This window comes from Prenolepis imparis, unplaced genomic scaffold (assembly GCF_030444845.1).
Source record: "Prenolepis imparis isolate NDT839.2.m4 unplaced genomic scaffold, iyPreImpa1.0 SCAF_3, whole genome shotgun sequence".
Classification (NCBI taxonomy): domain Eukaryota; kingdom Metazoa; phylum Arthropoda; class Insecta; order Hymenoptera; family Formicidae; genus Prenolepis; species Prenolepis imparis.
The window spans coordinates 1642473-1669491 of record NW_028141161.1 but is presented as its reverse complement, the minus strand read 5'-3'; the positions used below and the strand labels follow the sequence as shown (position 1 = coordinate 1669491).

General features: G+C 39.9%; 4 protein-coding genes across 4 annotated transcripts; all 4 read right to left on the bottom strand.

Annotated features, from left to right (window-relative positions):
* Nucleotides 1-6475: 6475 nt before the first annotated feature.
* Nucleotides 6476-8773, bottom strand: LOC145934203 (uncharacterized). The gene has a single exon (XM_083034573.1). It carries the CDS (start codon nt 8771-8773, stop codon nt 6476-6478), a length of 2298 nt encoding a protein of 765 aa, XP_082890699.1.
* Nucleotides 8774-16423: 7650 nt separating this feature from the next.
* LOC145934202 (uncharacterized) lies at nt 16424-16909 on the bottom strand. Its single transcript, XM_083034572.1, has one exon. The coding sequence runs from the start codon at nt 16907-16909 to the stop codon at nt 16424-16426; it is 486 nt and encodes a 161-aa protein (XP_082890698.1).
* Nucleotides 16910-17177: 268 nt separating this feature from the next.
* Nucleotides 17178-18164, bottom strand: LOC145934201 (uncharacterized). The gene has a single exon (XM_083034571.1). It carries the CDS (start codon nt 18162-18164, stop codon nt 17178-17180), a length of 987 nt encoding a protein of 328 aa, XP_082890697.1.
* Nucleotides 18165-18353: 189 nt separating this feature from the next.
* Nucleotides 18354-21071, bottom strand: LOC145934200 (uncharacterized). Its single transcript, XM_083034570.1, has 3 exons — nt 20155-21071; nt 19796-19988; nt 18354-19688 (listed from the first exon to the last, which is right to left on the bottom strand). Exons 1-3 carry the CDS (start codon nt 21069-21071, stop codon nt 18354-18356), a joined length of 2445 nt encoding a protein of 814 aa, XP_082890696.1.
* Nucleotides 21072-27019: the final 5948 nt, after the last annotated feature.

The following is a 27019-nucleotide window of genomic DNA, read 5'->3' as shown; positions in this document are numbered from 1 at the left end:
TAAACAAATTACAAGCTACAAGTATAGAAACACATAATAAACAAAGTTGCATGTAAAATAACAAGAAATATTTTATACAGTATACTTCCCATAATATGGTTGAGGTCACTTTGCGACGCAATCATTTAACTTAGTTTAAATTGCGATCCACTCGAATTATTTATTCGTGTTGTTTATTAAATATGTACAGAAACAATAGCAATTACATTAATTTAAATTTTTATTAACTTTAAATTATAGAAAAGATATTAGATATTTAAATGTATGTTTATATGTACATTGCTTGCTATTGTTTACTGTACATTGTATACATATTATTATATATATTTATCCCATGAGATGAGTAATCGTACTGCATTTAAAACTGTAAAATAGAAAAGATCTCAAAAATAATACAATCAAATATATAATTAATAGAAGTTTGATTGCATTGGAAAAAATTGCATATATCATACTTTTACATTTCTTATTATTTATATTATATTTTTATATTTATATTACATATTTTTTTCAATATTTTGTACTAAATATTTATATATAACGATTTTCGGGATAAGAATATGTAACAATATGTTGTAGCGCTTCTATTGTTGTGTTTCCGATAAGCGCAAAAAGTTATGATTTTATTATAAATAATTGATATTTTAATATTATATAATTGACATTGTTTTCCTTGCAGATTTTATAATGAATACTATAATGAGTAATCAACAATTATTTTTATATTATAGTATATAGTATATTTGAATATATAAAAATATTAAAAAATATTTTTTTTAATTGAGAAAAAGAATATTTTAAATATTAAAAAAATATTTTAAATATTCTTTTTAAAATAATCTTAAACAAATTTTTTAAAATATTTTTATATATTCAAATACTTATTATTATATAAAAATAATTGTTGATTATATATATTCACTGGAGTATTTTATTGATTGAAGCTTGAGCTTTATGGCACATACTGAACATCTTGTACATTGTCTGCATATAATATTTAACTTATTTATAAAATATATAATATATAAGTTTATATATATATACACAAACACAGATATGACAAGCGTTCTTGATTTTTTTTTCGATTATTGATGTTATATTGTATAATCTCTCTCTTATCTCTTTCTCTCTGCTACATAAATACTATTATAACGTGTAAGAACTTACGAGTAACGTATGATGGCTCAATGCAAGAATATTCAATCTCGTAGAAAACTTGAGTTCAAATATATCAATATCAATTTTTTTTATAATATATTGGAATATAGAAAAATCATAGAAATATATTTTTTAAGGCGATAAACTTAAAAATTTTTATATTGAAAATATTTTAATCATTTTACAACTACACACACTATATATATTAAATGCAAAATAATTCCGTAAATAAATTAATCAAGTAATAAATCAATTGCAGCTACACACACACACACACACACACACACACACACACACACACACACACACACACACATAAATAGCTGGTATGTTGATTTTTATTATTAATTTTTTAAATTTATTTTCTGAATTATTTTGCATTTATATAGTGTGTGTAGTAAAATAATTAAAATATTTTCAAAAAATGTTTAAATTAATCGCCGAAATATATTTTTTTTATAATTTTTCTATATTGCAATATATTATAAAAAAATTGATATTGATTTGAACTCTAGTTTACTGGGTGATACACTGAACATCCTTGCATTGAGCCATCATACATTACTCGACATAAGTTTTTTCACGTTATAAGTATTTATGGAGCAAATTATACAATAACATCAATAATCGAAAAGAAATGAAGAATAATCAACATATTCGTCAATCTATGATTCCTACAAGCTAATGATAATTTATATTCGTTCTCTTATTCTTGTCTCTCTATCGCGCTGACTATACATAAAGTATCGATAAAAAAGTATAAGCAATAAATTGTCAAGTCTAAAGTACCCGTGTCTAACATATATTGTATACTAATTCACTCTCAATTATGCTACTGTTATTATTTATCATTAGACAATTATAAAACATACATATAATTTTTAGTGATATATATATATATATATATATATATTTATATATAATATACGCACATATGTGCATAAGCATATATAAAATTTACAAAACGTGGGTGCTTATTAGCCTTGCTATGTTACTGCCTTCTGCTACGGAAGGCCAGAAAGCATTTTCGGGCCGTATCTCGCGTGTAGCATGAGCACGTGATCAGCACGGTAGAGGAAACAAGGATAACGTGATTATCGATCCTTGTCTCTCTACCGTGCGTCCGCGTGAGCAATGCAATGGTGTGTGTACGTGTACAGACATACACCACTACATAAAACCTGAGAGTTAGTTTCTCAGCGTTGGCAACACTGAAATCAGAGTTTCGCGTTGTCACCGCGTGAGGTCTCCAACATCAATTCGGAGTTTGCCTGGGTCGCCTGCCGACCCTTAAAAAAAGGTAAAAAAAGGCGCCTAGTATGGGCACGCCAGTAGTGAAAAATTACTCATTGCAAACCCATGTAGAATTGTAGTATAAAAAATTACCTATTGCAAACTTATGTAGAATCATATGAAAAATTATCCATTGCAAACCCATGTAGAATCGTACTACAAAAGTAATGATATAAAAAAAATTGCGCGCCAAGTAAAAGTAGAAACTTTTGTATCAGTGGAAAATTTAAGTTGCAAACCTATAGAGTCGTATAATGAACCAGTGAAAAATTTAAGTTGCAAACCCATGTAGAATAGTATAAAAATTAAAAAATTATTAAAATTAATACAAATAAAAAAAAATAAAAAAATTTTAATTAAAAAAACTAGGCACTGCTAAATTAAACAATATGCTAAAGTTAATTTTGAAATACAGGTTTGCAACTTAAATTTTCCACTGATACAAAAGTTTCTACTTTTACTTGTCACGCAATTTTTTTTATATCATTACTTTTGTAGTACGATTCTACATGGGTTTGCAATGGTAGGTAATACTTCACAAATTTCATGTATCGCAGAAACCACTTTTATATATGAAACAGTCTAAATTAATAAATAACTGAATCCTACATATAATATCTTGTATAACTAGTAAGATCCAAATTGTACATGCCACAATTTAATGTCGAATCAAATTATTTCAAGATTCGACCAAAATAGGTCAAAATACAAAAATTTGACATATTCTGGAGACCAAATGAATGAATATCTATTAATATAAATGAGATACTAGATTGACAGTGCAGTATGTTATACGAATGGTAAAGTAAAATTGTTATATACTTGCAAAAAATGTCTAATCCTTGTTATTCATTATCACACCTATATAGGTATAAAATCATAAATTACATGTATCGCAGAAACCAATTTTATATATCAAACAGTCTAAATGAATAAATAACAGAATCCTACATATAATATCTTGTATAACTAGTAAGATCCAAGTTGTACATGCCACAATTTTATGTCGAATCAATTTATTTCAAGATTCGAACAAACTAGGTCAGAATATAAAAATTTGACATATCATAGGAACCAAATAAATGATTATCCATCAGTGTAAGTCAGATACCAAATCCTCAATGCAGTATCTTGTATGATTAACAAAGTATGATTATAATATGCCACCGAAAAACGCCAAATCCATGTATATAATCTTTCGACCAATATAGGTAATACTTGACAAATTTCATGTATCGCAGAAACCAATTTTATATATGAAACAGTCTAAATTAATAAATAACTGAATCCTACATATAATATCTTGTATAACTAGTAAGATCCAAGTTGTACATGCCACAATTTTATGTCGAATAAATTTATTTCAAGATTCGACCAAAATAGGTAAGAATATAAAAATTTGACATATCATAGGAAACAAATAAATGATTATCCATCAGTGTAGATCAGATACCAAATCCTCAATGCAGTATCTTGTATGATTAACAAAGTTAGAATATTATATGCCACCGAAAAACGCCAAATCCATGTATATAATCATTCGACCAATATGGGTCATACTTGACAAATTTCATGTATCGCAGAAACCAATTTTATATATGAAACAGTCAAAATGAATAAATAACAGAATCCTACATATAATATCTTGTATAACTAGTAAGATCCAAGTTGTACATGCCATAATTTTATGTCTAATCAATTTATTTCAAGATTCGACCAAAATAGGTAAGAGTATAAAAATTTGACATATCATAGGAACCAAATAAATGATTATCCATCAGTGTAAGTCAGATACCAAATCCTCAATGCAGTATTTTGTATGATTAACAAAGTTAGAATATTATATGCCACCGAAAAACGCCAAATCCATGTATATAATCATTCGACCAATATGGGTCATACTTGACAAATTTCATGTATCGCAGAAACCAATTTTATATATCCAACAGTCAAAATGATGAAATAACTGAATCCTACATACAATATCTCGTATAATAAGTAAGATCCAAGTTATATACGCCACAATTTAATGTCGAATCAAATTATTTCAAGATTCGACCAAAATAGGTCAAAATATAAAAATTTCACATATCATAGGTGTAACTGTATAATTTATAAACATGATAGACGTAATGACGATCGATATGTGTGTCGATGTGCGGGATATAAGATTTTTAGCGCTCTGGGACAAGTCCCCTGAAGCGCGTAGACTACATGAAAAGATTATTTACAAATTATTTACAAATATATACAAATTATTTACAACAGAGAGATAAAAGAGAGAGAGTGCGAGAGAGAGAGAGAGAGAGAGAGAGAGAGAGAGAGAGAGAGAAAGCTACATTTATTGAGCGCTCTGGGACAGAATCCCCTCAAGCGCTAAAACCATACAATAGCAATAACAATGCAATAACAATATTTACAGATTGTACGTACAAAGGTGCGAGTCTCATATGAAGTGCATATCTGTGTGGTTAGTAATTTGTGTGCGATATCGATGTGGATGAGTTTTATACATTAGAATAAGCCGTGGTAGAAAAGAAAAGAAAGAAAAAATGACCACCGGCCGACATTATGAAGGTTTTCCGAACATTGCTAAAAATTCACGATAGATTCTCAGGATTTCCATTCAATAAATACTCGTATAGTTTATGTTTGAAAACCGTAAACGTCTTCACATTCCTAATTGTTAGAGGAATATCATTCCATATCCTCGTCGATGTAAGTCTAAAAGACCTTTTATACAGCTCAGTCCTGCAGTGTGGCAGAGATATGACCTCTTTTGAATTCCGTGTGACTCGTTCAGGTGGAATAACCCTTTGGTTGAAGTTGACATGGAGGAGGCTTGGTTGTCCAGTCTCCAAGATCCTGTACAGCAGGCATCCCACAAAATATGTTCTGCGCGGGCCGACCTTGAGCCAACGTAATCTTTCGTAATATGACGTGATGTGTATATTTGCTCTTAGGTTGTAGATAAATCTTATGCAGGAGAGCGAGAGAGAGAGAGAGAGAGAGAGAGAGAGAGAGAGAGAGAGAGAGAGAGAGAGAGAGAGAGAGAGAGAGAGAGAGAGCGAGCGAGAGAGAGAGAGAGAGAGAGAGAGAGAGAGAGAGAGAGAGAGAGAGAGAGAGAGAGAGAGAGAGAGAGAGAGAGAGAGAGAGAGAGAGAGAGAGAGAGAGAGAGAGAGAGAGAGAGAGAGAAAGCATGTATTTATTAAAGCGCTCTGGGACATTAGTCCCCTCAAGCGCACCAATATTTTCAGAAATACAATTAATCTTGTTATTTAACATATAATTAAAATATCGCATTTGTGTGTATGAAAATATAAATTATGAATGTGTGTGTGTGCGTGTGCGTGTAAGTGAGTTGGATGTGTGTGATCTGATGTGTAATTGTGTAGCATTATATCCTGTCTTACATAGTGTTCTCGAGTGAAGAATTAAGAACTTCAATGAGTGTGAGTTTGGTGTGTTCGTGATCCTTGAAGGGTGTCATTGTTCAAGTAAGTGAAGATAAAGCTTGCACTTGAAACTCTCAAGTGATTTTTCGTTCCGAATATGCGGCGGGAGATCGTTCCAGAGTTTTGAGGCCGTAATTCTGAACGAGCGTTTGTAAGTCTCCGTTCTGCACAAGGGCAAGGAAAGGAGATCCTCTGAGGCCCTGGTTTTTCTATTTGTGACAGTTGATTTGAAGCAGAGGCCATTGTAGATTAGACTTGGTTTACCTGTGTTAATGATGTTAAAAAGTAAACTGCCGACTAGGTATTTTCTTCTAGCATCAATCTTGAGCCAACGAAGCTCACGATAGTATGGCGTCATGTGTTCATCCCGTCTGACATTTAATGCAAATCTTATGCAAGCGTTTAATGCCCTGTATAGCTGTGTGTTTTGTTGATCAGTGATATCTGTTATTGCTGCGCCGCAGTAATCTATATGTGGGAAGATAAGCGAGACTATTAATCGTACTTTTAATTCTTTGGGTAGCAGATGTTTCGACAGTTTAAGTTGATAAAGTTTAGTACGTATGTTTTTAATGACTTTTTCTATATGCAGGCCCCAGGATAGAGTGTTCGTGATAGTGATACCCAGGTATTTTACTTGCGTAGAGAGTTGTATGACAGACGTTTATATTGATATCCGACAGGTGCTCGTGATCTATCGCGTTTATATATCTTGCTGTGCCAAAGATGATTGCCTGTGTTTTTGCCGGGTTTAGCGTCAGTCTATTTCGTTTTACCCAGCTTACAATTGAATTTATATCCTCATTCATGTGGCTTATTCCATTTAACAGCTCGGATGGTTCGCAGTGCAGATAAATCTGAAGATCATCTGCATAGCAGTTGTGTTTACAGTGACGTAGCACATCTCTTATGTCCGAGATGTATATTGCAAATAGCAGAGGGCCTAGTACTGACCCTTGAGGGACTCCCACCGTGTTATCTACTACTGATGAGATCGTTCCCTCATAGCCATCTCGTACTGCTTGCGTTCTTTCCTCCAGATAAGATGCCATCCAACGTAGTGTAGCGTTCGAAAGTCCTATTTGTTGTAGTTTCTTGAGGAGCGTCCCATGATGTACTCTATCAAATGGTTTGGTAAAATCGAAGAAGATGGAGATGGTAACCTTCCTATTGTCAGCTGCTTGGCGTGTATCATCGAGCATTCTAATAATGCAGGTCTGCGTGGATGAATGTCTCTTATATGCAAATTGATTAGGATCCATTAGATCATTCTCCGTTAAGAACTCAATCAGCTGATCTGATACTATTTTTTCTAGAGCTTTTGAGAGAAACGGTAGTATTGAAATAGGCCTATAGTGATGTACCGAGGTTGGGTTCTTAATTTTGGGTATTGGCGTGATGATTGCTGACTTCCACGTCGTTGGTACCACTCCATGCATCAGCGAGTAATTGAACATATGCTCAATGATTGGCATTATGTTGACTAGGGCTATGTTTATGAGTTTGGCTGAGACTTCATCTATTCCTATAGCTCCTGACTTTATATTTGAAAGAGATTTACTTATATGTTTAGGCGTGACATATTTAAAGAAGAATTTACCATCTTCAAAATTTCCCCCTGGCAGGAAGAGAGAATCCACCATGTTTGTTGCTTCTTCCGACACCCGATCATTCACACCTGCAAATGATCTGTTTAGCTCCTCGACAGAGTATGCAAGCTTTTTGTACGAGTCTTTCCCTTTTATTAAACCCAAGTGCCTTAGCGTATTCCATATATTTGCTGGTTTATCCTTTTGGCTGAAAATATTCATGTAATAGGTTTTCTTTGCTGACCGAATTAAGTTCTGAGTGTTGTTTCTCAAGATCTTGAACCTTTCGTAACTGGCACCATTTCTGCTTCTACGCCAGGTCCTTCTGGCTATATTTCTCTCTCTCATGGCAGCCCGAATGTCTGCCGTTATCCATGGAGCAGGCAGATTTTTATAGTTGATTCGCTTTAGTGGAGCATGCTTGTTATAACATTTCATTAATTTTTCATTGAAAATACTTACTTTTTTATCTATACATGCCTCTATCAGCAGATCTCCCCAGTCACTCCTCTCCAGTTCTTCAAGGAATTTTTGTTCATTGAAGTTCTTGAAATTTCTGCACAGGACCATTCTCGTGTAGCTCCGTTTGATTTTTATGTTGTAGGTTATGCCAATCAGGTCGTGCGCAGACAAGAAAGGAACAGCATCCTTATCCTGGTTAATTAGCTTGGCCTCATCATCTATAATACATAGATCTAGGAAGGTACTTGAGTTTTTGAGGTGATGCGTCGATCCGTATTGTACCAGGTACATTCCCGCTGATGTGATAAAGTTTCGTAGCAATGTACTGTCGTATGTTATTATTTTCATATCAGAATTGAAATCTCCAAAAATTGCGGAATGCCTGTAGTTGACCTGTAGATCGAGAAAGATGTTGAAGAGTTTCTTCAAGTAGCCGCAGTTAGGTGGTCGATATATCGTCGCAAGAAGGAAGTTGCTTGCATTTTCTAACATTATTTCCGCTATGATGTATTCTGGCTTGCGATAATTTGTGTCATTGAGTGATCGTTGCAAAACATTCATTCGTATCGAGTCACGCACATAGAAAGCTACTCCTCCTCCCTGTCGACTAGTTCTGTCGTTTCTCACCAGAGAATACCCTGGGACTTTCACCATAGCATCTGCGATTTCCGGTTTTAACCAGGTTTCAGATAGGCAAATGACGTGATATTTTGAATTTGTGAAATAGTCACAAAATTCGTCAAAGTGTGCCACTAGTGATTGGCAGTTTACGTGGCAAATCCTCAGCTTTTCTTCTTCGATGTTAACGTTATCCATAGTTCACGCTTTTTATTCTATCCTTAATTTTGTCCTGAAGAATGGGACATTTTTTTGTATCCAAGGCTGAGTGCATTCTGTCATTTGGGTGTCCTCTTGAAAATCGTGAGCAGTTGCTGCATAGCGGTGGCTGCATCCTGCTTTCGCAGTCCTTCATCTCGTGTGCCTTCGAGCAGGCACACATTTCGCTTCCGATTTGCAGTCCCCCGCCACATGCCCGAATGTTATACATCGAAAGCATTGCAAAACCCTTATGTAATCGGCAAAGTTGCACGATGAATATCCCAGATATATTTTGCCATTCTCCAACAGCCGTTTGCGCATCTCTGATGTCGTTTCTATTATGCCGCTAGTAAAACATTTGTTATTCTTTGCCTTGTAGAGATATATAATTTTTAAGTCCTTTTCTTCATATCCGTGTAGATTTTGAGCCATTATTTCTTTCTTAATTTCCTCGGTAGTCATTTCTGTCGGTATACCGTGGACGATCAGTCTCGGGTTGACCCTGACGCTTTCGACAACTCTGAAACCAGCGCGCTTCAGTTCTGGGTGTGAGCCTATTTTCTTTAAGTCTGGTGATATGGCCTCTATTTTTATGCCCTTATTTCGTGCGTGTGTGATTTTCTTGACTTTTAGCGCACAGTCTGAGGGCCGCAATAATCTGCAGACAGTTTCTCTGGTCTCCTGTGATGTCAGAATTTTTGAGGCGATGTTTTTGTCAGGTTCGATGACAAAAGATGTCGTTGTTGGTACCTCACAGGTGTAGTTATGGAGATGTGCACCTTAGATGCCTCTCTCCCTGCGACAGATGCATATATCGCAGATGAGTTTATCTGAGCATCAATCCCAGTTTCTACTGGTCTTTGGATTTCCATTTCCTTCAGAACATCCCGCAGGGCACTCTTTATTACCTCAGTTTTCTCTGTCGATCCCTCCTCCAGACCTCGCATGCACATTTCCATCACCTCAAAAAAGGCCTCCTTGCAGTAACGGAGAGCAGACTCAATCTGACCTCTCCTTTCTGCCGTTTCTTTGCATGTTAATAAAATTTTTATAGATGGTTCATAGTGTTCATTAACGGAGGTTTTTAAGGCATTCAATTTTGATATGTGGATACTATTTTCCTTAGGTACGCTCCTGTCTGATAGAGACAGTTGCGAAGGTCTCTTTCTCATACGCCTTTCCGCGCCGTTGACAGACGAAGGTCCTTCATCCTTGTTTTGTTTTGACATGTCAACAGTTTCGAGTCGTGAATCCGTTTATTCTGTTTATCCCAGTTCTCTCCCTTCCGGAGAAGAAATCCGATGACACTCCCCCGCTGACCAGTGTAAGAGCGCTGCTATAAGTAGTTTAGTTAAGCACAGTAGCCCTTTGCACAGCGCCTCAGGTATTAATTGCCCCGGAGGGCAGAAACAGCAGAAAATAATCCTTATCTGCGGAGCGATTTAGACCACGTCTTTCTCACGAGAACACACGAGAGAGAGAGAGAGAGAGAGAGAGAGAGAGAGAGAGAGAGAGAGATCACGTAGTTCTTGTTTCGCACGTTTATTACACGCGAGTCACTGCTAAAATACACAATGTTCGGTAACACAATGGATTTACAATTAAACGCGAACGCGTAGACAAGGCGGAGTAGCCAGGCTAGCGCGAGGCTTGAAAAGCACCACGAGGTGATGTCGAAACTTTTCGAACTTCGCTCGTAGATTGATCATACGCAGAGATAGACTCTTGTAATTCGCAACGGCGACTGACTCGCTAAACCGCGGGATCCTGCGATTAGGCTCGTCGCACCCCCTGGCTGTCCAACCCCCGTGCTCCAAGCTACTCGATCCACCTGGGCACCGGGTAAAGGCCGGGATCGCGCGACCTAAGCAGGACGCAGACGAAAATATTTACCGTCGCTTCCGGACGTTTGTACTTCCAACAGAGGAATTACCGTTGGGGTTAGAATTTAAAGCTTGAGCGTACGAAATAATTGGAGAGGAATGATTGTTATATTCCGAGTTCGGGGGAGGGGAAGGAGTATTAAATAGGGGAAAATCTTTAAAAGTATTAGAAGAGTTAGTAGAAATATTTGGCGTGGAGTTCCTTATTCTCTTTCTGGTTTCTAATAGAGAAATATTTTTATATGCTGCTAATTCCCTAATCTTTCTTTGAATTTTGTATTCCGGGCAATTAGGGCTTGTAGCTTTGTGTGGGCCCTTACAATTTATACAAACTGGAGATCCCTCTCTTTTAGTGCACAATCTTGGATTATCATGTTCATTCCCACCGCAAAGATTACACCTAGGACGACCTTTACGCAGGAATTTTAAATGACCGTATCGCAAGCAGGAATAGCACATGGAAATCTTGGACAAGAAGAGCTCTACGTCATGTTTAACTTTAAATAAGAATAGATACCTCGGTAACTGTTGGCCTTTAAAGGTGATGAGTATGGTTTTAGAGGGGACAAGATTACCTCCAGTGTCGTTGCTATGGTTGCGTTTAGGGGAAGGCTCAGAAGCGTCCTTCCTCCTACGATTCAGTCTCTTTACTGACATGACCACCACATCGTAATCAATTCCTCTGCGAATCTCCTCATCGGATATATCCAGAGTAGTGATATAAAGCCGGTTCTAACCCTAGGGGCAATGAGGGGGGGGTGAGGGGGGACCCATGGCGCGGGGGAATGACGTCACGCGGGGAGGGGAAGCGTCCGCGATGTACCGCGAGGGGTCCACGGGGAGGGGGAAGCGTCCGCGATGTAACGTTAGGGGACCGTGGGGAGGGGGAAGCGTCCACGATGTATCGGGAGGGGTCCGCGGGGAGGGGGAGGCGTCCGCGATGTTATGGTCCGCGAGGGGTCCGCGGGGAGAGAGGAATCCGCGAAAGACCGCGTGAAGCTTTGCTGGCGAGGGGTCCGCGGGGAAAGAGGAAACCGCGAAAGACCGCGTGAAGCTTTGTTAGCGAGGGGTCCGCGGGGAGAGAGGAACGCGAAAGACCGCGTGGAGCTTGATGGGTGTGGGGTCCGCGGGGAGAAAGGAACGCGAAGGAGAGCGCGAGGCGCACGCGAGAGAGAGAGAGATGACGCATGCGAAGGAGAGAGATAGCGGTCGCGAGATACTGCGAGATGGAGAGGTAGCACAGCGAAGAGATGACGCGAAGGAGAGCGCGAGGCGCACGCGAGAGAGATATCACAAGAGAAGCGTATATGCAAGAGCGAGAGAGATAGCAGTCGCGAGATAGTGCGAGATGGAGAGGTAGCGAGCATGATGACGCGAGGCGTTCGCGAAGGAAAGAGAGGTAACGCGAGACACATGCGAGCGCAAGAGAGAAAGAGATAGCGACAAGATGACGCGAGAGAGGTAACGCGGCGAAGGAGAGTGCAAAGAGAGAGGTGTTCGCAAGAGAGACTTTTTATAAATTTTTATACATATAATAATATTCTTAATATAAATGGGAGGAAAGAGAGGAATTATTCTAAAGTAAAATATGTATTTTTATATTTAAAATAATTTTCTAACTGGAGTATCATCTAGCTCATCATTTTTCTACATCTCCAGAGAGTTTTGTCGACTATGTATATCAGACAGGGAAGAAATAATTAAACACAGTTTAACAGTAAAATAATTTATTTGTTGCAAGCATTATAAATAATTTCATTTATAGCACAAGTCATCAATTCACAATCTATAAGTGATTCGCTATTAAACATATTACTATCACGTATCGCCTTTGCGGCATTGCTCACATCGCGGATATTATCACATTGTAAAATATTTACAAATTGCTTAAATTTTTCATTAACACTATGAGTATTCTCACACATCCAGGAATACATATGAGCAATACATTTTTCGAAATCAAATAAATGTAGTAACGTTGATGGTTACATGTACAAAGAATTATCAGATGATGTAATTTTTATAATTTTTGAAGTATACATGTTAACCGCTTCGAGTGTCAGATCACTAATCCATAGCGGAGTTTCAGTTAGCTGCTCAATGTCTGCTCGTTTCCGCATTAGAGATTTCCATGTTTCAATGGGCAATATTATTTGATTGCCTCGATTATCACCGAGAGCCAATTCCATCAGTGTTGCCAAGTCAGTAGGACTCCTACTAAATCTGGTAGTTTGAAAAACGCGGTTGGAGGAGAATTACACAAACTGTAGTACGTAGGAAATCTAGTAGTTTTTAATTTCTATGATTGGAGGAAAGTAAAAATATATCCTACTGTTTCCCCTAGTGAATTCTGTTGGATGCACTTAAGAGCCAATTTTCCCAACCTCGGTTAACCTTAATTTCCGGTTAAACTGTCTTTGTCTCTTTTCAGATACGTTCTTTAAAAAGAGACAAAGATATAGTTTAACCGGAGGTTAAAGTTAACCGAGGTTGGTGAAATTGGCTGTTGCGTTTTGAAATTCGGTAGAAGAAAGGTTAGATTGAATAAATACTTAAAATCCTTTTTGTTAAATGTATTAGAACAATAATATAAATAATATTGTTTTTAGAATATTAATTTGTTTTCTAAACAAATAAAAAATGTCAAAGAGGAAAGTTCCATATACGCAAAAATATCGTAAAGAATGGGAATCAAACCCATTGCTTAAGGATTGGATGCAAGAGATTCCCACAGATAAAAATGCAGTTTTTTGTAAATATTGTTGTTGTACTTTGAAAGCACATCATGCTCTCCTTATAGAACATGCTAAGACCTCAAAACATGTTAAAGCTGCTGAACCATTTATGTGCAATTTTCAATGTGCAATAAAGTTTATTTCTTAAAATATTATTTGAACTATTTCATTAATTGTAAGAAAAACTAATATATTTAATCATATAATAACATTAATAACGTACTTAACAAAATGTTATATGAAAAAATTATATTTTTATATTATATATGAAAATATATAAAATGAATAATAATAAATATTATGTAATATACATTTATTTACATTTTAATAATTAATTTTTTAATTATTTAATTATTAAAACGTTTTTATTCATAAATTAAAATTTCAGTAGTATTTGATGCCTGCGTGTAGGATTTTAAACATGCCCTAGTAGAAAAGACTTGAAACGAGTTGGCAATACTGAATTCCACATAGGATATTATTCCGACGCTGATTCCTATTTCCAAATATTTGTATGATGTCGGAGTTAAGGCGTATCTTTTTCCAAGTATACGAGCCGCACGATGAGATGAAGCGCTACAAAAATTTTATTGAAAATAATTATTTAACAAAACAAAGTTGTTTATTGAAAAATTCATTTAACAGATAATATTGAAACTTACTTGTCACATTTCTTCTTGCACAAAACATTGCTCTCTTGTACTGGAATAATTGTACGTAATAATTCATGCTGGCGGAGTACATTTTAAAAGAACCTTTTCAATCGAGTGACCAATGTAATACTAAATTATTTTTAAATTTTATCTATAATATCCATTGCGATGGGGTGGGGATTATTGCTGATCTGATATTATTTTTAACCAATCAAAGCCCCAATGCACGGCTGCTGCTATGACATCATCCTCAAATGAAATGTCAGAATTATTGTCAAGGTTAAAATGTGCAAAATGCAATATATTCAAAATTTTCAAGCGCCGATGTACGGCTGCTAGTGAATCATCCTCAGATATATATATGTATATGAAATATTATAATTTTATATATCCAAAATTTCAAGCGCCGATGTACGGCTGCTATCACATCATCCGTACGTGACAAAATCACAATTATCCGATTTGCATGATGTATCACGAGTGCCAATGTACGGCTGCTATGACATCATCCTCAACGAAATATTAGATGTAAAATAATGCAACATATCCAAAATGTCATGGCCAATGTACGGCCGCTATCATTTTGAGATGAATTTCACGAAGTGCGCAAAAAAGCAATTTTAAGCATTAATACTATTGCGTAATCCGTACGTGACAAAATGACTGCTATGACATCATCCTCAGATGAAATATTAGATGTAAAATAATGCAACATATCCAAAATTTCAAGTGCCGATGCGCGACTGCTATGAAATCATTTGTACGTGACAATATCACAATTATCCGATTTGCAATATGTATCACGAGCGCCAATGTACGGCTGCTATGACATCATCCTCAACGAAATATTAGATATAAAAATAATGCAACATATTCAAAATTTCAAGCGCCAATGTATGGCTGCTATGACATCATCCTCAGATGAAATATTAGATGTAAAATAATGCGACATACCCAAATTTTCAAGTGTCGATGTATGGCTTCTATGACATTATTTGAACGTGACAAAATCGACAATTTTCGATGTACGGCTACTATCATCTTGAGATGAAATATTATCATCAAGATGTAAAAGTATATCAATTTCAAGCGCCGATGCATCAGAGTTGCACACGTGACAAAATCGCAAAGTGCAACATACTCGAGTGCCAATGATCTCTACGATCAAATAAAAATCATGGTAAAGAGGTATACTACGTCTGTTAACGGATGGATGATTGTTTCCGTTAATTAACTGTTTAAGAGAGTGCCGGTCTTCGAAAGGCAACGAGTTGTATTCGATCCACTCTCCGTCTTGTATGAAGGATGGGAAAAGTCACTCCGTTCGATTCGGGATCACAGTTTATTACACAGTCTTTATTAGACAAATCCGCGTTTTACAATAATCTCTCTGGACAATGTCGCGGATAGCGACGCAAGCGATCGAGACGATTTATAGCGATGGCTTGTATAATCGACGAAAGTGATCGCGGCGATTTCTCGATTATCACGCGTCTATCTTTCTCCAAATTCGAGGGCTCACTGATCGGCCGGGTAAGTCGGCCGGGCGTACATGCTACGTGAGATCGACCTGGCGAGCGGTAATCGGCTAGTGAAATATCGTACGGGATCGCGAGCAAATAAACAGCGCATTCCGATCCGCGTGAGAAGGTCCGCAATATGACAAATATGTCACTTTCTTTGTCGCGCAGGCTCTCCGATAGCCACGTGTCGATCACGCAAGAAGTGTCGAGAAATTAATGCTCGACACCGTAACATACCGTCCGCCTCGCATACGGACGGATGCGACATCGCCATTGTTTTCGCTGATCTTGGGTTACACTCAGTTATACAGAAATACAAAGAAATCGATACGTATAATGATACTAAAAATCTTAAACATAATTTACATGAGGTTTAAATGTTACATTAATCCATATTTACTGGTAGACGACAAATCTGGGCTATTGGTCTCTTAAATTCAGTATTAGTTGTACGTACAGTTACAATACGAACACGACCGTCGGGCCCCGGATGGACCTTTTGAATTCGAGCTAATTCCCACTTCGAAGGAGGGAGAAGCTTATTTTTTATCAAGACCAATTCGTTGATCCCGACGTTCGGAAGCGAGTCAGACCATTTGCGACGCTGCTGTAGCGAGTGCAGATAGTCTCGAGACCAAGAGCGCCAGATCTGTTCATGCATCGCTTGAACGTGTTGCCAGCGCGACAGACGATTAGTATTGAGATCGAGGACCGATTCCTCGGGCACGCTTATTAGTGGTCGACCTATTAAGAAATGACCGGGGGTCAACGCGGAAAAGTCCGTAGGATCGTCGTTGAGGGCCGAGATCGGACGTAAGTTTAAACACGCTTCTATCTTACACAGGAGCGTTACTCACTCGGCTCGTGACAAGGTGTGAGATCCTATTACTCTTTTAAGGTGATGTTTTAAGCTTTTGACACCTGCTTCCCAGAGCCCGCCGAAATGTGGAGCCGCGGGGGGTATAAAGTGCCAGTTAACGCCGTCATTAACAAGCGTGTTCTTAAGCTTCGGATCGTTCACGAGAGCGATAAAGTTTCGTTGCAGTTCGTGATCTGCACCTTGAAAGTTTGTGCCATTGTCACTATATATGTGTGACGGTAAGCCACGACGTCCTGCGAAACGTGAAAAGGCAGCGAGAAATCCATCCGTCGAATAATCATCGACACTCTCAAGATGAATCGCCTTAGTTGCAAGGCATATAAACACTGAGACGTAATGCTTGGTTCCCTTTTGACCACGACCTACGAATGGAGTGATGTTCATAGGACCCGCGTAGTCCACTCCGACATGAGAAAACGGAGGGGATTTGTTGACTCGAGGCTCCGGCAAGTTACCCATGATTTGCGTCGGGGAGTTTGCAGCGTGTCTAACGCAGGTAACGCACTGACGTATGTGAGATTTAACGAGATTTCGAGCTGAAAGTATCCAACAGTTCTGACGTAGAGTTCTTAATGTAAGCTGTGTGCCTCCATGAAGAGAGAGGCGATGAGCTTGCTCGATTAAGAGTTCAGAAATTCGGTGTTTCGGGAGTATGATCGGGTGGCGCTCGTCATAGCATAATGCAGAGTTCTCGAGCCGCCCGCCTAGGCGTATCAATTGATCCTTACTAATGAAAGGATGAAGAGCGGAGGTGACTAGATTTCGGTAGAACAACTTGCGTGTTAAGCGCCTTCCATTCCGATTGAAAGTATGAGCATTGTACTGAGCGGAACCAAAAAATGGAAGCCTCGCGAAGCTCTTGTGGTTTCAGCTGGGATGTGTCGATTTCTACGGAAGCGATTTTTGTTTTCACATTCGAAATGAAGCGTCGAAGATAAGCAGTGATACGAAGAAGCTTCGTCCAGCTTGAATACATCGTCGGTAAGTCCCATTCCGTATCTATATGAAGAACGGAGACTTTGCGAGCTTCTGAGAGCATCGTTTCTTGAATGTCGCTCGGCAGCGAGGGTGGGTCCTCCTGAATCGGCCATGAAGTAGAAGGTTTGCGAAGCCACGAAGGGCCAGACCACCACAAGTCGTGAGCGGTCAGCTCAGAGGCAGACATCCCCCTCGAGGCGCAATCTGCCGGATTGTCACCGGAGCGAACATGATTCCAACGCATCGCAGGAAGACGTGTTTGTACCTCTGACACGCGATTAGCTACATAGCAATTCCATTTAGCTGGATGTTGGCGTAACCATGCCAGGGTGATGGTCGAATCTGTCCATCCGTATAAGGGAGTTTGATCTAACTGCAGGGCGTTTCTCGTCCAGTCCATTAGTCTACTTAGCAGCACGACGGCGTTGAGTTCAAGGCGAGGAACACTAACCGTTTTGAGGGGGGCAACCTTAGTTTTGGCTGCGACGAGACTAATTTGAATGCTCGTCATAGAATGAAGAACTCGAAGATAAACGACAGCGGCATAAGCCCTGGTAGAGGCGTCAGCGAAACCGTGCAATTCGATCCCTATTTGCTCGCGATGCATTCCGGTCCATCTCGAAATTCGAACCTTGCCTAGGCTAGGTAAATCAGAGCAGTAATCAGTCCACAGACGCAGCAGGTCGGTGGGGATCGGACTATCCCAGTCGATTTGTCGCAACCAAAATTCCTGCATGAGAATTTTCGCTGAGATAACTATTGGAGAGGCCCAACCGAGGGGGTCATAAAGCTTAGCAATAAAGAATAAAACGGAGCGTTTAGTATGAACTGCTTGTATGGCTCAATTTGGAAGCGAAATGAATCGTCTTGAGGTGACCACGTTAATCCTAATACTTTTAGTGTATCGTCCCGGGCAATGGTGTGATCAGACAATTCGCTGATCTTCCGGAATATCCGTCATAAGCTCGGGGTAATTTGCGGTCCATTTACGGAGAGGAAAGCCGCCGTGTTTCATAAGCTCAACTAGTTGCTTGCGAGTCTCGCGCAGAGTCGAGATATCGTCGGCGCCGAAAAGAAAATCATCGACGTAGTTGGACTCCTTGCAGACAGCGAGAGCAGCTGGAAAGGCATTGCCTTCGTCCAGCGCTAGTTGATGAAGTACTCGCAGGGCGAGATAAGGAGCCGGCGCAGTGCCATAGGTGACTGTAAGCAACCGAAAGTGTTGCATTAACTGAGAAGTTGGAGGACGCCAGAGAATTCTTTGGAAATTTACATCATCAGGATGCACTAATATCTGGCGGAACATTTTTTCGATGTCCGCTTTGTAGACGTAGCAAAATCGTCGCCAGCGAGATATGATAGCTGAGATGTCTTGCTGAAGTTTGGGACCCACCATGAGGTGGTCGTTTAATGAGAGCCCGTTGGGAGCTTTGGAAGAAGCGTTAAAAACTACGCGTAATTTTGTTGTCGAGCTAGACTCGCGTAGTACAAAATGGTGAGGGATATACACCGGAGGGAAGTGAGACGATTTATGAAAACTCACCTCCTCCATATGACCCAGAGATTTATATTCTTTCAAGAAATCGTGATATTGAGCGGCTATTTCCGGTTTTTGTTCTAACCGACGCTCCATTTTCTTATACAAAACCGAAGCCTTCTGAAGCGTATCGCCCATGCGAGGAGGTCCGGTTTTAAACGGCAGGCGTAGAACGTACCGTCCGTGCGAATTACGCGTATGAGTATCAACGAAATGTTGTTCACAACGCTCGTCCTCTTCTGAGAGAGGGGTTTGAGAGGGAACACTTTCGTCCTCCCAGAACTTTTGAAGAAGCGAATGTGTATCGTCACAAGATACACAATGCAATACTGAAGTAGACTCCGGAGCCGAGGAGCTGCTCCCGGTCGGACCCGAAATAATCCACCCGAATACGGTGAGTTGCGCGGTGGGGGTACCGAGAGGTCCTTGCCGGAGGTCCTTTAACAACAGTGTTCCGTATAGATCAGCACCGATAAGCACGTGAATCGGGTGACTACTCGACGGATGGGGATCCGCGAGCTGCAGATCGCGTAGATGCGGCCACACTTCGACGGGTCTTGTCTGAGAAGCTGTATAAGCAGTAATTTTCTGATAAACGTAACCGGTAAATGGAAAGGAGGGGCCTGGTCCCGAGCACGGTGCAATAGATAAACTCACGCGCGACTTGGCGATACCGCTGTATTTTTCACCGAAGCAGTGTATTTTCAAACCGGTACGATAACGCTTAGTGTGCATTGGCAAAGCGATTCTGATATGAAACTATATGTAGATCCCTGATCTAACAAGGCACGCAATTTAAAGGTACGACCTTCAGGAGTCGTGAGACTGACCCAAGCGGTAGCGAGAAGTACATGAGGAGGCGAATTTATATTTTCTCGTGTGGCATGAACGCTTTGCACGGACGCGACAGCAGCGGATTGCGGCGCCGTGGCCATCGGAAGCGACGGTTTAGTGTCTGACGCAGAGTCCGAAGGAGACGCGGCCGTGTGAAGGTCCACCTTCTTCTCGTTAGCGTCATTATTGCTGTGAAGAAGAGAATGATGTGCTCGACGGCAAGTATTACACCGACCTTTGCTTTGACAATTTCTTAATTGATGGTCCGATTTCAAGCAATTAAAACAGCATTTATACTGTTTGACGCGCGAGAATTTTACGTTGATCAGCCGATTGATTTAAGAAACTGTCGCACTTTGCCAAACAATGATTACCTGAACATTTTACGCATTTGACTATCGCAACATGATTAATTGACGAGCGAGATTTATTGCCGCTCGAATTACTTGACACAGAACTTGATTGCGTGTGGGAGTAGTCCGCTAGACCGTGAATTCGACATGTCATGAAATCGTGTATCTCCTTATACGTGGGATACGCTACTGAATTGCCTCGCGTCAAGTTCCATTCGTTACGAGTGCGTGTACTGAATTTCTGCGATATAATGTAAACCAATAGATCGTCCCATTGAGTGACCGGACGATCGAGATTCGTCAAAGCAGCGAGAGAAGCAGAGACGTTATCGCAAAGTCTTTTCAGTTCGCCAACTGTTTCAGTTTTCATTTTAGGCAAGTCCGCGAATGCATGAATATGCGCGTGAATAATCGCGTTCTGATTGTCATACTCTTTGGTAAGGAGCTGCCATGCGGCGTCATAATTCGCGTCGGAAACGCGGATATTATTGACAAGTAACGCGGCATCACTGGTGAGGCTCGCTTTCAAATAATGCAGTTTTTGAGTATTCGACAAAGAGTCATTAGCCGCGACGAGAGACTCGAAGATGCCGCGGAAATTTTCCCATTCCGAAAAGTTACCCGAAAATTTAGGAAGCGAGATGCGAGGCAATTGCAGTGAAGTTCCGGCCAGTGAATCCCGAAAAGATGATTCGTTACCTGTGTCAGAGGACCCGGTTTCGACCTTCGTAAATTTACCGATCGTATCGTTGAGATCCGCAGCCTCCAAAAATGCATCTTCGGCATCGAGAATCTCATCCTTAGAGAAGTAAGGGTCGGTCTTCTGTTCCTCCGCGGTGGCAGTCTGCATCAATCGGACGTGTAACGCTTGATATCTTGCCCACAGATCCTCTAAGTGTGATAGTCGTCCTTTCGTCATCGACAAGGTAATGTGAGGTTTGGACAGCTTCTTATAATTGACCAATACTCGCTCGATTTAATCGTTTGTTCCTGTTCAATCAGGAGATTATGGAGATCCTGAGACATGATCGTCCTTGTGTCCGTCCACGAACTAGACAAGTCGCGCGAACGGCGTGTAAGTATCTCTGAAAAAAAGCGCGTCGATTGCGCGGCGGGCTGGTGTGATACGATACAGTCCGATTGTCCGAGGTCGCGGAGATAAGCGAGCACTCGTGACAAACACTCAAATTCGGCGAACGTCTGGTTCACGCTTAAGGGCACTGATCTTTAGAGATCGAGTGCGGATCGCTCGTAGTTCTGTGAGCTAACGACTCAGCAAATGTCAATCCACAGTAATTAGAATCGCGGAGTTGTCAAAACTCGCGACACGATTACTCAGCTCGCGACTCTGTTTTGGTTTAGGAGTCGGAGACGCGCACAGCGCTAGCGAATAACACGTAGAATGCGTGGAAAGCACACCAGATGTGCTAAGGGCGCGGACGCGGCAGCGATACGGCCTTGTTGTCCGAGGTCGCGAAGAGAGGCGAGCACTTGTCACAATCACTAATGCGGCGAGCGCAAGGGTTCGCACGCACAAAACACTGATTTTTACGGAGCGAGTGTGTGAAGCTCCAAATTGAGCGAGCCCGTACGGTCAGTCAATTTCGAAGCATCTTCGAAATTGTCTTTCGCCTCGAGTCACCCACTTTACACAGCACTGTTCGTATAAATTCCAAAAGCGTTCGCAGCACCGGGAATAAACAGCCCGATCACGTGTATTAAACGTGCGACGGCGCGCGAAACGCGTAGCAAGCGCGCGTATACCTGCAGAAGGCGGGGTGAGAATCGAGCGCGCGAGAGTTGAGAGAGAGAGACCGCCGATATTAGCCACGCGCGGATCGTGTGATCAAGCGAGAGAGAGAGCGAGCGCGCGAGAGAACCAGAGCGCGAAGGATCAAAAAATGTTAACGGATGGATGATTGTTTCCGTTAATTAACTGTTTAAGAGAGTGCCGGTCTTCGAAAGGCAACGAGTTGTATTCGATCCACTCTCCGTCTTGTATGAAGGATGGGAAAAGTCACTCCGTTCGATTCGGGATCACAGTTTTCTTTATTAGACAAATCCGCGTTTTACAATAATCTCTCTGGACAATGTCGCGGATAGCGACGCAAGCGATCGAGACGATTTATAGCGATGGCTCGTATAATCGACGAAAGTGATCGCGGCGATTTCTCGATTATCACGCGTCTATCTTTCTCCAAATTCGAGGGCTCACTGATCGGCCGGGTAAGTCGGCCGGGCGTACATGCTACGTGAGATCGACCTGGCGAGCGGTAATCGGCTAGTGAAATATCGTACGGGATCGCGAGCAAATAAACAGCGCATTCCAATCCGCGTGAGAAGGTCCGCAATATGACAAATATGTCACTTTCTTTGTCGCGCAGGCTCTCCGATAGCCACGTGTCGATCACGCAAGAAGTGTCGAGAAATTAATGCTCGACACCGTAACAACGTCAGTATCTATGTCAGAGATTCAGCAAGAGGATCTTGAAAAATGGAAGCAAGTTTAGTAGAGCAATCAGCAAGGGTGAATTCGGTGGAAGAATTTATTGTGTGGGAGCAGCAAAGTGATACATACATCGAATCATTGGAAGAACAAAGCCGAATCAAACGCCCACGATTAGCGATCGGAGTTCAACAATCGCTTGTCGCTCAAATTGCTTGTCTGGAAGGGTTGAAAAATTCGGTACGCAGACGTTTTGTACACGCAGGTGCCGGAAGCAGTTCGCGAGACATCGGACTCATATGGCGAGAGATTGATACGGCGTTCGAGAGCCGCATTTTGACCGATGCGGTAATAAACAGCAATCACATCGAATCGTCAATTTCTAGAGGATGCCAAAGACATTGTGATCGAACACGTGCAAAAAGTGTTGCAAAAACATATTAGTGTAAAAATGAACACTATATTTAATGGCGAGTTTGTGTCAGGCGATAAGCGTGCCAATAAAAGTGTCAACACTAAAAATTTTGAAATCTTTCGCACCTCCGATTTACATGATTGGTTCAAACGCCGCGTTATCGAGCCCATACTAGCATCGCTAGAAGAATTTCAAGAACGTGATAGTGGTTGGGCATTGTCGCGAATAATCAATATGATTATAAATATAAACAAGTATAATCCAAAGCGCGCGGGATGTCACATTAAATTGCCGCGAGAAATAATGAACAAAAGAGCAGTAGTGAACGTGCAATCTAAAGACAATGCATGTTTCGCGTGGGCGGTGGTCGCTGCTCTGCATCCAGTTGCAAAATATAGTGAGAGAACGTCATCATATCCACATTATACGACGGTGTTGAATCTCCAGGACATTGAGTTTCCGATGACGTTGAATCAAATTAAGAAATTTGAACTGGCAAATAACATCTCCATCAACGTGTACAGCATCGAAGAAAAGAACATTGTCCCAATACGTCTCTCGGAAGAAAAGAAAGACAGACACATCAACCTGCTGTACATGCATGATAGCAACAGCATTTCGCTTGGATCAAGAATCTCTCCAGACTTGTCAGCTCGCAATTGAGCAAACATGATCACAAGAAACATATCTGTGATCGGTACGTATATTTATTGCAATAAATTACATATATAAATAATCATAAAATAATTATAAAATTATAATTTTACAGATATTTGCATTACTTCGGGTCTGAGGACAAGTTGCAGACACATATGGTAGACTGCGGAGAGATGAATGACTGTGCTATCCGGTTACCGAGCGATAAGGACAAGTGGCTCGCGTCCAACAACTTTAATCGCAAAGAGCGACTTCCATTTGTGGTGTACGCCGACCTCGAATGTGTTTTGGCAAAGACGGATAAGCAGGAAGAAGAAAAGAATTTATACCAACATCACCAAATATTTAGTATAGCATATTATGTACATTGCGCATATGACGATTCATTATCCGAGTATTATTCTCGTCGTAGTGTAGATTGCGTTTCATGGTTTTCCGAACAACTACAAAATTTAGCGATATGCATAAAGAATATTTTAGCAACTAACGTCACCATGGTAAATTTAACATTAGACGAGTGGGAAAAATTTCATAGCGCGACGCATTGTCATATATGTGAGAAACCATTCACACAAGATGACGATACACGCGTACGCGATCATTGCCATCTGACTGGTCAGTACCGAGGTCCCGCGCATTCAAATTGCAATCTAAATTATAAAAACTCTTTTTGTATTCCAATAGTATTTCATAATTTATCCGGTTACGACTCATATTTCATAATTAAGGAAATAGCTACAGCGTTCGAAGGGGGAATCGAATTACTTCCAATAACTAAAGAAAAATATATATCATTTACAAAAAATGTTCAATTTGCAGAAGACAAATCCAGAAATATTAAATTACGTTTTATCGATTCATATAAATTTTTCAATACTAGTCTCGACAAATTGGCATCCTTTCTAAGTAAAGATAAACTCAAAATTTTAAAATCAAAATTTCAAAATTTATCAACCGAAAATTTCAATTTATTAACACGGAAAGGTGTCTTTCCGTACGAATACATCAACTGTTTTGAAAGGTTGCATGATGTCTACCACCGCGCGAATCGTTTTATAGTTCCTTGACCGGTCACACTGTATCCGAGAACGATTACGCGCACGCCGAAAACGTATGGGAGCGGTTCTCCATTCGAACGCTGGGCGAATATAGCGATCTGTATTTAAAAACTGACGTCTTGTTATTAGCTGACATTTTTGAAAATTTCCGGGATAAATGTATCGAGAGTTATGGGCTCGACCCCGCGTATTACTATACTCTCTCCGGGTATATGTGGGACGCTATGTTAAAGCACACAAAAATTACGTTCGAATTACTTACAGACATTGACATGGTAATGTTTATCGAACGCGGTATACGCGGTGGATTGAGTCAATGTTCAAACAGATATGCACACGCTAATAACAAGTACATGCAGTCGTACGATCCATCGAAATCATCTTCGTATCTAATGTATTTCGATGTAAATAATTTGTAAGGATGGGCAATGTGTCAACCATTACCATATGCAAATTTTCGATGGGTCGATGACATGTCTAGTTTCGATTTATCATCTATCGCGCTTGATTCGCCTACAGGCTACATCCTCGAAGTAGATTTAGAATATCCACAATGTCTTTACGATACGCACACTGACCTACCGTTTTGCCCGACACGCGACAAACCGCCCGGTGCGCGACAGGAGAAGCTGCTCGTGACATTATACGATAAAAAGCGTGATACACTACCGCAACCTGCAGCAATGTACGCGTCACGGTCTTCAAGTTACAAAAATACATCGCATATTACAATTTGCGCAATCTCTACGGCTTCGAAATTATATCGAACTTAATACACAATTTAGAACGCAAGCAAAAAATGATTTTGAAAAAATTTATATAAATTAATGAATAATGCGGTATTTGGCAAGACGATGGAAAATGTGCGTAATCGTGTCGATGTAAAACTCATCACACATTGGGATGGACGATACGGTGCAGAGGCAATGATTGCGAAACCAAATTTTCACAGTAGAAGCATCTTTTCTGAAAATCTAATCGCTGTCGAATTAGGCAAACTCGAGGTAAAATTTTATAAACCAATCTATGTCGGCATGTGCATACTCGACATCTCCAAAACGTGTTTATACGAATTTCATCACGAGTACATGTCACCGCTGTATCATGACAGATGCCGGGTAATGTACACCGACACAGACAGCCTAATATATCACATTGAATGCGAAGATGTGTATGAGAATATAAAGCGCATCCTCGACAAATTTGATACGAGCGATTACACTGCGGACAATGTGAACGGTATATCGCTCGTGAATAAAAAGGTACCCGGTCTAATGAAAGATGAAAACAACGGTGCGATTATGAACAAATTTGTAGGGCTTAGAGCAAAAATGTATGCCTTGCGAGTGGATGGCGAGAAAGATACGAAAAAAGTAAAAGGTGTCAAGAGTAACGTTGTCGCGAGAACGATAACGTTTGATGATTACACGCGGTGTTTGAATGAAGAGATTGAAATGACACGTAGTCAGTCATGTATAAGATCGAAATTGCATGAAGTATACACCATTCGCGAGACGAAAATTGCTCTAAGTCCTCACGATGACAAGCGGTATATCATACCTGAAACCACTGATACATTACCATGGGGACATTATAAAATACGGTTGTAAATAATATATATATATATATATATATATATTTGTTGTAAAATATGTATATTTTGTAAAATTATGTAAAAACTATATTATGTGTATATTATATGTATATTTGTGTTTATTTATAAAATTATTAGATAAATATTTTAATATATTGTAAAATAAACAGTGTACAGATATTTTAAATAAATGTTTATAATACATTATTTTTATGTATCCAAGAATTGTGCGATTTATCCAGTCCCAACCATTTCACATAAACATCATCGCCTTTCTTCCGCAAAACCTTTTCCACGAGATATACATCGGGATTTGCAACATGATGTTACTCGTACTCGTAGAATCCTCCGGCGACGGAATTTCCGCGCGAATCTTCAAGTATATATGTCGCGGGATTAATTTTCTGTACTTTGGCAATTTTAAATATTTCGGTAGTCCAATTTGGCGTAAAACCTTTTTCAAAGATGGTCTTGAATTTACTCACGCGTACCTGACAGCCTACTTTGAATCTTGCCGGAGCAGCAATTTTTACGTTACTGTATACCGTATTTAAAAGTTTTTCAGCATTCTCCGGAGTAACATCGATAGGTTTCATATCGATAGTGCGATGTTTTCGCGCATTGTACTCTGCAACGAATCGGGACAGCGCGTCGATCCACTTGTAATTGCCATTAAGTGTAAACATTTTCCACATAT

What these genes read in the sequence shown, in the direction of transcription:
- LOC145934201 (XM_083034571.1), bottom strand. Translation starts at nt 18,164, where the DNA reads ATGCAGGAATTTTGGTTGCGACAAATCGACTGGGATAGTCCGATCCCC.
- LOC145934200 (XM_083034570.1), bottom strand. Translation starts at nt 21,071, where the DNA reads ATGACGAAAGGACGACTATCACACTTAGAGGATCTGTGGGCAAGATAT. An exon ending in GGTAATCATTGTTTGGCAAA is followed by an intron (nt 19,989 to 20,154) that starts GTGCGACAGTTT and finishes TCTTCTTCACAG; the next exon opens with CAATAATGACGCTAACGAGA. An exon ending in TACTTCTCGCTACCGCTTGG is followed by an intron (nt 19,689 to 19,795) that starts GTCAGTCTCACG and finishes ATGCACACTAAG; the next exon opens with CGTTATCGTACCGGTTTGAA.
- LOC145934203 (XM_083034573.1), bottom strand. Translation starts at nt 8,773, where the DNA reads ATGGATAACGTTAACATCGAAGAAGAAAAGCTGAGGATTTGCCACGTA.
- LOC145934202 (XM_083034572.1), bottom strand. Translation starts at nt 16,909, where the DNA reads ATGGGTAACTTGCCGGAGCCTCGAGTCAACAAATCCCCTCCGTTTTCT.